Here is an 11,956-nt window from a genome sequence, read left to right on the forward strand (position 1 = left end):
CAGAGGGGCTGAAAGCCTTTTGATAAATGGTCAGAGACATCGTTTCCTTACAGCAAGGTCACAAGTTTCATTCATGCAACTTCAAGTTCAGCTTCAGTTAAGCAAAAACAAACACAATGCAGGAGTCAGCATATTCTCTGAGTCCCTCACAGAGAGCACAATCGACACAGAATCGAGTGCTTTCTTTTTTTCTGTTTGTTTTTAAGTTCAAAAACTTTCATTGATGTTTCAGATTGTACTCCTGCATAAGGACACACTCAGATGTCTCAGAGTTATACGTCTGTATTTTATCTTCTACCTGGAGTCAAGGTGAAGTCCACCCACCGCTGCCCCCGCTCCCTGGGCGCCGCCTGCTGCTTATCTGCTACTAATGTGTTCCTTATCAAAGAGAGTGGGAGAGCGTGGATACTTTCTGAATGTGCAAACAAAACAGTGAGTCAAGCTAAACACTGTGTGCATACCGTGATGATGGAGAAAGGACAAAACTGATTACAATGTAGAAGTGGAGGAAAACAAGAAGGAAGGTCTGAAGGAGGCCAAGAAATTTAGGAGAAACAAATGTATAGATGTTATAGAAAGAAGGTAGCAAACAGGTGAGGAAAGAACCAACGAAGAGGTCAATCAAAGTCCAAAACGCAAAGAAAATGATAGGGTAAAAAGGAAATGAAAGATGATATAAGATAGATGAAGGTAGAAAGGGAGAAAAAGCATCAAATGTACGAGGAAATAACGAAGAGGAGAAATAAAGGAATCAAGGGAATGAACAAATAAAGTAGGAGGAAAGGAGGGAAGAGAGAGAGTTGCCAAGATTCCCTCTAAACAGATCCAATAGTTCCCAACAAAGAAAGATCAAAAGCACAAATAACATAATCAAACATGTGCGGAGGTCAATCTGTGAGCGAACAGGCCCAAACATCAGACGGTGAACTGCCTCCAACTCCGCACAAAGACACTCAGTGTGTTTTTAATTTGAGATATATTTAGCAGGCGAGTCTTTAACGTAAAAGACTATTTGTGCGAGTTCTGCACACATCGTGTCCGGGGCCATTCACAAGATAATAACAGCTTCATTACAAACATCAGACACACGGCCTCCAGCAAGCAACTGTTCGTACTGGACAGCCTTTTATATTTCAAACAGCCTTTTCCCATCTGCTGTAATAGATCCTGCTTCGTCTTCAACATCTGATCTAGAAGTTGCAGACATTTGGCAACACAGGTCACACACCTTACTGAAGCTCAATGTGGCCTCACACACATTATCGCAATTCAAACGTTGCGTATCCACCTAGCTGTCTCGTAGACATGAACTTGTCCTGGAAGTGATTGATGACATTTCAACAAAGGAGAGAAAGTCAAACTGAATCTTATGGCAAAACAAACTAATGAATTTCATAAGTTTACAGAAGACCGAACTAAAAGTCGTCAACGATGCTCGCAGCTCAGTGGTGCTTTGAGCTAAATGCTAACACAACAACGATGCTAACATGCTAATGTTCAGCAGGCTTAATGTTTATTTATGATTCTAACAACATGCTCAGGTTTGTTTTGCATGTTTGCTGTCAGGTGCTGAGTATTTATGGCAAACTGATGGAAAACAGAGATGTGCTTCTTTATTCTGTTTTATTCACATTTTCATTGGATACCTTTGTGATTTGGACAAAACAAGACTTTTGAAGACCTTCCAATATTTAAGGATTAAACGTAAAAATAATCAAAAGCCAAAAAAAACACTTTAAGCAAAGCTTTGGCTGTAAAGTGTTGGGTGTTGTACTAGTGCGGAGAAATACTGCAGAGATCTGATAAAAACTCACTGCAGTCTGTCGCCATCAGAGACCGGGAGAAACAAAGTATAAGGGGGGGGTGATAAAAAAGATTTGAGAGCAGAAGCAAGGCCGACTTACCAAAACTGACGTTTATCTCCTGCTGTTGATATAAAGCATAACACGGGCTAAATCTGCCCTGAGGGGAATTTGGGGATGAAGCACAGATAAATACAGCAGATGGAAAATGATTATATAGGCCAGAGGATTCAGCTGCGCAGAGGAGAGAGGAGCTGGCAGGGGTTTCAAAGTCACTCCTTCCAAACGTCACACACGCTGAGAAAAGCTGGATGTGGGAGATACAATGTGCAAAGTGTCCTTGAACAAGATGTTTTTACTAACAATAAATGTTCAGCTAGAAACATTAGCAAAGTGTGTCAATGGTGAACGTAATAAAAGTTCATTTTTAATGAAATATCCACTTAATAGAGTCTTGTTTTGTGGCCCACAGACCATTTCCATTGTCAGTTTTCAATCACAAGACCCAAACACATTGTTGGTAACGTTGTGTGGTTTCCGATGACATGATGTCAACTATTGTAATCACAAGGAAAACATTAGAAATATGGCTTTCATGTTAAAAATGTGTCTTGTTGGATGACAGTTGAGTCAGATCATCTTTTGTACGTCCAATGTACCCCGAGGTACACACTGTGGTATATATTGTATACACTACACACACACAGACACACACAGACACACACACACACACACACACACACTCAGTGACCACACAGTCCAGATCGTTCCTCTTTTACAGTTGAAGTTAAACTGTTCCAACAAGATTAGGAAGTGAAAATAAATGTCGAGAGGAGACAGAAATAAATCAGATTAGCTGGTGAGCTGACAGGTGGAAGGAACTACAACGACCACATGCTGCACATCCTCATCTCAGGACCGTCGCTCGGTACACCACAAACACAATAACACTAATTATACTTTTACAAACCAACACTGAAGTTAGCCGTTTGATTTGTAGACTCGTCTTAATTGAAGCAGCAGATGTTAATGTCAAAGATCATCGACTGAACTTTAAGGTTTTGGGTCTCAGATTAAATTTGTATGGGAAAGGCCAAAGAACATCCTGACTTCTGTATATTTAAACCTTTAGTTTTATTAATTTCTGCAATGATTTTGTAATCTTTACTATCGCACATTTCCAAAAAACATTAAAGCTGAAAAAGGAGAAGTCCAACTGCAAAGTCACTTCACAGGAACTCTTTCACCATCGCTTGTGTTTCAACATGCAGCCGAAGATGAACTCGCATATTTATAGCAATTATTTCATCTCCTCGTGAAAACCAGAATGCCAGAGCGGCAGTGAGCGGCCTTCCTCCAAGAGAAGTAAACTACATAATGAAGCCTTTTAGAGGCTGACGAGCCGCCACAGCTGTGTGGGCGCTTATCGAGATGTGCAGGTGGCCACACACACACACACACACACACACACAAGGCTGAAAAGGAAGTGACCCCCCCTCGTCACCAACTTTAAACTGTGTCCAATTGCTGCATTTTCCTGATCAACTAAAGTGGAAGACATCAAAGTTCATGCACAAGCAACATCCAACATACACATACTATTAGTGAAGATTAAACCATGAAAAGCACGTTCAGGTCTTCTTCACCTTTTGTAATTAATCACGTCTTACATTTGACCTGGTAAAATCACAAAAGAGTAAATGAGACAACAAGCAGGCCACGCAAAGCTAAACACACCGGATATATAGTTAGCAGGCGAGTGAATCAGAGGGGTCTGTGTTATAAACAATAGTAACAGCTTTGAAGGGGAAATGACAGAAGAACCCATTATTGTTCATTCTCAGCATTCAGAGACCTGAAAGATCAGTCAATGAACAAGCAGCTACGGTGGAAATAAGCAGTAATATTATAATAATAATGTTTCAGAACTAATGTGAAGCCATGGAGACATAGTGTTGTCATCATCTGCTTCAAAGATCAATTGAAAGTAATAATTGAAAGAACCCAAAAATAAAACAGAAGATCATTTAATGGCATCATTTATTCCTGGATTCATCCTGCAGTGATGATGACAAACCATCAGCTGATGATGCTGAGAGTCACTCATACACAAACCCAAGATCTGTGGCAGTAACACAAGACCAAACTAGACTTGAGACCCGACTTCTGATTGGTTATCCCCCCACCACCACCACCATGCACTGCTGACTGACCTGTCTGGCCAGCCTGCGGGCCTCCCAGTAAGGCTTGGACTCCTCCACAGCCTTGCCGATCTTCTTCACCAGTTCATCCAGCTTCACCGTGGCTTCAACCAGAACCAAGCGGAACTTCTGCCTTGCGTCCTGAACGAGGGAGAGAGAGAGAGAAACAGAAGCTTCAGTAATTCAGTTCATCACAAACTAGGAAGGACGTAGTACCACATAGTCTGGTGTACCACCACACACGGCACTCCCTCTATGCAGGGATTTGATGGCTTTTTTGGCAGAGATGAAAGATGACGACTACAAGCGGTTACAGGACGAGTAAAAACTGAAAAACGGAAAGTCGTTCTTCTCAATGTTCCTCTCAATGTTCCTCTCAATGTTCCTCTCAATGTTCCTCTCAACGCTCCTGTCCAGCCTTTAAACAGGCTTCTTGTTTTATTTCGCCTTGCACTACTGAATGAACATTTGTTGCATCTCTTGCGAGTAGCTCTTGAACCTTAATCTCACCAGCTGCTTGTAAAAGTGATATTCAAGGGAATTAAACTTGCTATATTGTTGCCTCTGCTATGACTCACAACTTTTAAAAACTTGAGCTTCTAAAAACACCAGAGCTCCAAGATAAAAACAGAAAATAAAGTCTAAATAAGATAAGAAACATTAGCTGCCAACCGTTAACCCAAACTTAATCTAATTTTGGCAAACACCATGTGCCAGACAAAGCTGACAGTTTTCCTGAAAACAGTGTCCCAATAAAACACTGAAAACAGACCAGGGCCAATCTGATCAGCCTGTGAAACATGAATGTCTGATCTCATTTTGTTTACTGATACGCAACATTCAGTTCCTTCCATTTTAAAGAGCTTTGTTCCTTCATTGGTACTTAGGGTGTTTCTCAGACTTCAGCATTCAGCTCTGAAATGTCATCATGGTCGTCTAAGTGGCATGAAGGGCACAGAACAAAAGGGAAATTCTCTTTTTAATTTTCCACCTTCTTTAGCAGGTCAATTATACAAGCGACACAAGCTTGTTTCATAACAGACGGCCCTGGGATCGAGCCAAAACATCCTTCGGTTATAAAAGAAGCTCCACCTTTCTGTCCCCAAATGTACCCTTCAGTTTGAGAAAACAACTGTAGGGTTTCCTTCACACACACTTGTCCTCAAACAGTCTTTCTTCAGAAGAGTGAAGAAGACAAAGAGCAGGGCAATGAATAAACCTGGGACATCGTCACAACTGTGATCCTTCAGGAAATCAGCCAATGTGTTTGTCCTGAAGCGACTGTCCATCTGAGGATAATCCTTTTAAAACCAAATAGCGAAACAGAATAGCCTAAAACTGAAAGTTTCAAATTCAGCCTGAGCTACTGAGATAAGTTCAATCAGCTAGGAGGAAACAACCCCACAGGACAAGGTGCGTCGTCCAAGATGCTTCTTCAGGACATTTTAAGCTCTTGGGTCACAGGTCTCAGGAGATAATTGTTGACATGCCATTACAGGACTGGGTCAAATTCCTCCCAAACAATAAAATCTCTAAGCTGGTGGCTTGAAAGTGTATCAAAGCACTGTCTGGGAAACAAGCTACTTGCAAGATAAAAGTACAAAATCCACCAAGGTCTGTTTTCCCACCATGGTTCAGATCATAGAAACTAACTTTCTTGCTGTTGTTATATACCCATAAACCACAAAGCCATAAACTTAAAGGACTGACGGTGTTCATGTCCTCTGGATCACTGACCAGATCTTAGATGTTCCGTGTTTTAAAAAGGACTGGTTGTGCGATGAGCAATCAGAGCTTTGAAAGCATGATTAATAATGGGGGACGTCGCCTACACATACGGCTACATCAACACAAAACAGTACAAGAAAAAATGGCCACAAAGCTGACAAACAACAAACAGTCAGTTTGGAGCCCATTTCACAAAAGTGTTTAACAAATGACTGTCTCACTGAGTCCCCCTGCAAACTCATGCACCGGTCCAAATATAGAGTTTGTTTTGACTCTTGAAACGTGTGAAAATGAGCGAGAGGAAATCTGATGTTGCAGATTGCAGCTTGCGTGTAGAACATTTTGTGGGAGAGGCTCAAGGCCATCAGGCTGATGTCCCGCAGAACACAGAGAGCTTGTGGCTGCTGAATACCGTCTCGGTTTCCATTACGTTTACGAGCATTTTAATACAGACATTTCTGTGATGACTGAGTTCCTCTCAACCACACTACTGTTAGAATATCATACAATAACTCCTCACATCTTTGACCTCTCCTGATCACTATCATGATGAGTTTTATAGATGATGAGGGATCTGAAAACTTGTGGTTTGGCAACATATAGTGTTGCAGAACTTCCCCAAAATGTGCTACATTTCACACGAGCATTTCTAGTGTGTTCGTCACTCGAACCACCAGCAGCTTAGAAAGTCGATTAAAAAAGGTTCAGATACTAAATCAAGTTCCTGTTTGCTGTACAAAAGATCATGCATAATGGAGAACTGATGGGTAAATAAATGTGGGTGTGAAGGTACATTTCTAAATGAGGCAGCATAAAGACTCGGCTTTATATTCACCCAGATATTTGCTCTTTGTTCCATGTTTGTTAGAAATGATATGGACATTAGATGTGTCTGACAGACAGCTGTTACCTTAAGATGAACTTTAAGACTCGGAACACAGAAACCCTCTGAGAGATCTTATTATAACAGACTGAAGAGGAACTGCAGCTGCGTGTTTAGAGAAAGAGGTTGATGTTTTCGTGAGGGTAAAAATGAAGTATGTGGTCACCAATGGACTGGAGACATGATGCCATCCAGTAAATACCGATTAACTACAATTTATGATTGATGCTAGATAGTGAGTCTGTTCACGTTTAACTTAAAGTCAGTTCAAAGTGAACAGACACACCATAAAGCATCAATCACGTTAGTTATTATGATAATGTCCCAGAATTAGCTGTATGGACGCGAGTGTCTCGTTAGTCAATTAGTTAACCGACTCGTATACAATGACACAAACATATGAAGTCATCAAATGAAATACATGCGATCCAAACAATAATCCATATACTATAGAATTATTAGTTAGTAGCCAACATGTTGCGCGCCTTGTCGTGGACACAAACATGCATAAAGTAGAACATTAAATAAACTCTGTAGATAAAACATCTGGCCAACTTGATCTGATGGGATTTGTAGTTTATCCGCTTCAAAGGTTACGGCGGACAAACGATGTTCCAGACAGACTCGTAGAAAAACTACAATAAAGACGCAGGAAAGCGTCTTCTGCTCGCCTACATGTACGCTCTATTACAGACACTTGTGTTTCGCCTAAGGATCGACTTGGGCCTTTGTTTAGTCCAATAAAAAAACAAAAGACAGTGTAACAAATGGATTTTACTGGTTTGTCTGCTAACTTTAGCATGTGGCGCTAACTAGTTGCATACAATAGTTAACATTGCTTTATTTCCAAGGCTAAGAGTTAGCATTCATCATTAGCCGACTACAGTATGTGACGTTACGCTGCTACTGGTAACACTTAAGCTAACGTGTCCTGCTCTTTACTGGAGTTTTTCAAACTCATCACCTTGTCCTCATTCTCAAATCCTTTTCTCATGGCGAAAGGAGAATAATGTAGTAAGTAACGTGCTGCTGTAAAATTCTAAAAGGCTTTATGTTCGAAGGAAATCTGTGGGTTTGCAGAATGACACAGCACTGAATCTGCAGGATATCGTCAAATACATATTTAAGATCCTTTTGCATGTGTGTACATTTCATTTGAGTCAGATGGAAATAGAACAGAAGAACAGAAGAAAGCATTGTCTACTCGTGGAGCTAGCATGAATTATCTGGTTAGCTATTACTGAGAATTGTACATACAAACGTGTCAGACATTTGAGGTGATGCACTTTGGATTGGATCAAAGACTGAATTCAATTTCAACGGCTCAAAAACAATGTTTCAGTTCATTTGTTGAACTTTAAAAGACATCAAGTCCACACTTGATGCCAAAGTCCTTAAAGAAAGGTCATTGTTATCCATCCCACTGCAGATCTCTGCCAAAACACACTTATGGACAAATCTCATTCGTGTTTCATCAAGGCTGCAACTTAGAAGCTGAAAACAAGCGAGAAAGACTGATGGTTTCACAGCCATCAACCTCCACCTTCTTATTTAAGCCCCTTCTATCTGGCTTATGAAGAAACACATGTTACCCGGCTGCACAAGTCATGAGTATCTAGGAACTAACAACAGAAGCGACTGTGCATCTTTTTCTTTAAGACACGTTTCAGCTGGACAGTTTTGCTGTCAGTTCAATATATGAATAACATGTGTTAGAGAAAGTCTGTGTGTATCGCAGTCCTACAGAACACCATCTTTTTGGTTGGATTACCCAGAATGCAGCTGAAACCACCAGCCTCAGAGACGTCCATCAGTCCACTCGTTTCCTCTTTAGGACTTTTAGCTCATAGGTTCTGTCAACGTGAGAGTCTCTCTGTTCCATCCATCCTCCATCTTCTGTTGACCTTATTGTCCCTCTGGAGGATCTCTGCACCGACTGATCCATTAACACGGTATGGTCTTTCATTACATGCAATGTCAATGCACTGAAATGTCTCAACAACTATTGGACTAATTGAAATGAAATGTTGTATAATATATAAGGAAATATACATGGTGCATTTAAAAAGTCCACTATTGGATGGACTGCCAACACATCTGATTGGCAGTCCAAGCAGCACATGTTAGCATGCTAACACGTCAAAGGAAGATGTTAAACAAAGCAAACATCAGTATGTTAGCATTGTCCTTGTGGTTAGTGTTAGCATTTAGCACAAAGACCTCTAGAAGTTAAAGGTGTAAAGGAACATTGGTACACTCCTCTCACGGGAGAAGCTGTCACACACATTAAAGAGGAAACAGTACAATCGTTTTGGCTCTGTGATCCAGCACGCTGGATTTCAAGTGAAACAATGACTACTGGGGTTAAAGTGCTGACTTTCACTTTAAGGGGAAGTGACCCTTTTTAACCTCGGTGACTGTTTTTAAAAAAAGGTCCAACATTTCCACACAGTTTGTCAAATGTGGATGTTAAATGTCCTCAGATTTAATCTCAACGTCATCGTTATAATAACAGACTGCACTATAAATAGACTGCCTTTATGAGAGTGAAGTGCAGCAAATGGCCACAGGTCGGACTCGAACCTGTGGCAAGGACTCAGTCTTTGTCTCTGGGATTATACTGATGTACATGCAGTCTGCAGTGCAGAGTCCCTGTCCCTGTCCCCCTCTGTGCACCTCCCTGTCTTCCTGCCTGTCTTCCTGCCTGTCTTCCTGCCTGTCTTCCTGCCTGTTTTCCTCCCTGTCTTCCTCCCTGTCCTCCTCCCTGTCCTCCTCCCTGTCCTCCTCCCTGTCTTCCTCCCTGTCCTCCTGCCTGTCCTCCTGCCTGTCCTCCTCCCTGTCTTCCTCCCTGTCCTCCTCCCTGTCTTCCTCCCTGTCCTCCTGCCCGTCCTCCTCCCTGTCCTCCTCCCCGTCCTCCTGCCCGTCCTCCTCCCCGTCCACCTCCCCGTCCTCCTGCCCGTCCTCCTGCCCGTCCTCCTCCCCGTCCTCCTCCCCGTCCTCCTGCCCGTCCTCCTCCCCGTCCACCTCCCCGTCCTCCTGCCCGTCCTCCTGCCCGTCCACCTCCCCGTCCTCCTCCCCGTCCACCTCCCCGTCCTCCTGCCCGTCCTCCTCCCCGTCCACCTCCCCGTCCTCCTGCCCGTCCTCCTCCCCGTCCACCTGCCCGTCCTCCTCCCCGTCCTCCTGCCCGTCCTCCTCCCCGTCCACCTCCCCGTCCTCCTGCCCGTCCTCCTCCCCGTCCACCTCCCCGTCCTCCTGCCCGTCCTCCTCCCCGTCCTCCTGCCCGTCCTCCTGCCCGTCCTCCTCCCCGTCCTCCTCCCCGTCCTCCTGCCCGTCCTCCTGCCCGTCCACCTCCCCGTCCTCCTGCCCGTCCTCCTGCCCGTCCTCCTCCCCGTCCTCGGACGCTCACACTGTGAGGCACTTCACCTTGTCAACACGTTAACGCACTGAGGCGTCATGTCTAGAGCTTATCTGCTAAATGTTGTACCATGTGCATCACTGCTATGAAAGAGCATTAGCATCCTCAAACCCCTGAAGTTCCCATGACACTTATGATTACTCCGGTCACCCTGCCTGTTCCTCTCAGTGATAGCGCTTCAAATCAAAACGCTTTAGTGTCATGAATCATCAGAAGAAGTTAGTCCAGGCTGGGCTTTAACCAGAAGACAAGATACAGGAGGACGAGAAGGTCCTGTGTGATTAAATGTCCTTGTTCTCAGAACAGTGTAAGAACAGTGATTCCATTATTAATACATTTCCCAGCAGAGGTAATTATGTCTTCACATGTGTCATTTTGTCAAAACTACTTATTCAGATTTACTCATAAACAAAGTCAAAATGTTTACATTTAAGAAGCTGGAACTTGTCAGTATTTCGCCCTTTTAGTTTAAGTGTCAGGTTATTTTCTGTCAATCAATTATTTGAGTAATTGCTTCAGCTCCAGAACAGATTCATCCCTGAAGCGTGTTGTTGAGACAGTTTGACGTCATTCACAATCTGTTTAGAATCTCAGCGCTCCATCTGAACAAGTCCAAGACAACATCCAGCGGGTGCCGCCTGCTCTGACCCTGACGTGACGCTATAGAGCCCCCCGCCCCCCGCTCCCCCCCCCTGACGGTCACAGTCCTGAACAACAGACGTCTCTGTTGAAACATGAAAACAACTTTACTGGATTGTTTAGTCTGTGGAGCCATAAAGAAAAGGCAGAAACATCCGATCTGTCAAGGTAGAACCATCGCCAGTGTTGAATGCATCAGGATGAGAACAGGAAGAGAAACAGTTCAACCCAAACCAGCACAAAACCACCACCGAGGAGAATCTGCATCCTGATCCAGAACCTCTGACCCTGAAGCTCATTATCTGCACTTGGAAGTTTCAACACATAATAAAACATGCTTATGTGTAAAGCTTTCAGGTGCAATAACTATTAACTCATTGTTTTAGTCATATTCAAGAAGAAAAATGCAAAACTTTTTCTTGTTCAAGCTTCTTAAATGTGAGGCTTTGCTGCTTTTCTTCTACATATAAACAAGTAAACTGAACATAATTTGGTTTTGAACCAATCTGGGAAATCTTCACTATTTTTTCATACTAAACAAATAATTAAAGAACAAGTTGCAGCAACATTTCATCTCCTCTGCTGCTCTCATCATCTCCAGGTTGCAGCTGCATGTTGTCCACATTAGTTTAAACGTTTCCTCTTTCTCAGCAAACAAAATGTGAATACAGATATAAACCTTAAAAACCTTGTTTCCTGCCAGATGTCACATATCAAAGCAGTATTAGTGCAAATTCTAGGGCTGTGCCAATAACCCCAATATTGCAATACAGCCCAATAACAAGCCAAACTGGGGGACGGTGGATCTGCAAGATGGAACCAGATTATGGAAAAATATTGAGTCTCTCGGCTCAACTACGATCTGATTTGTCATCACTGAGAACAAAACGCTGCACAAACAGAAACTGTTGACTTTAACCTCTCAGCAGCCTGATTAACACCATGTACAGTTCTCAAACTGTGAAGCAGGACTTCAGACCTCTGTAATGCTTCACACAGTCCTGCTGACCCACATAAAAGAGAGCCATCAATCAGACTTTACTGTTGTTTTAATGGGATTCAAAGCTCAGTTATGTAAGATGAAGTAACTGTCAGGACTCTGCAGGGCAGCGAGACTCTGCCGGCTGAACAGCCGTCAGTAAAATCGCTTTAAATGACCAAATGAGTTTATTGTCGCACAACATGTCAGTGTCACGGTACAGGCATGTATAAACCTGCTGACACAGAACATAAAGGTGAACTTCACGAACAGTTTGTTCTGAAGTCGGAGCAAAGGTCCAGCTGTAGT

General features: G+C 42.9%; 1 protein-coding gene across 1 annotated transcript in view; it reads right to left on the reverse strand.

The window, feature by feature from the left end:
* Positions 1-11,956, reverse strand: part of sh3bp5b (SH3-domain binding protein 5b (BTK-associated)) — a 32,534-nt gene that overhangs the window by 19,212 nt on the left and 1,366 nt on the right. The window contains exon 3 of the mRNA XM_029451113.1: positions 4,016-4,144. Within this exon, the coding sequence (XP_029306973.1) occupies positions 4,016-4,144 (129 nt within the window). The remainder of the gene's footprint in view (positions 1-4,015; positions 4,145-11,956) is intronic.

This window comes from Cottoperca gobio, chromosome 16 (genome assembly GCF_900634415.1).
Source record: "Cottoperca gobio chromosome 16, fCotGob3.1, whole genome shotgun sequence".
Classification (NCBI taxonomy): Eukaryota; Metazoa; Chordata; class Actinopteri; order Perciformes; family Bovichtidae; genus Cottoperca; species Cottoperca gobio.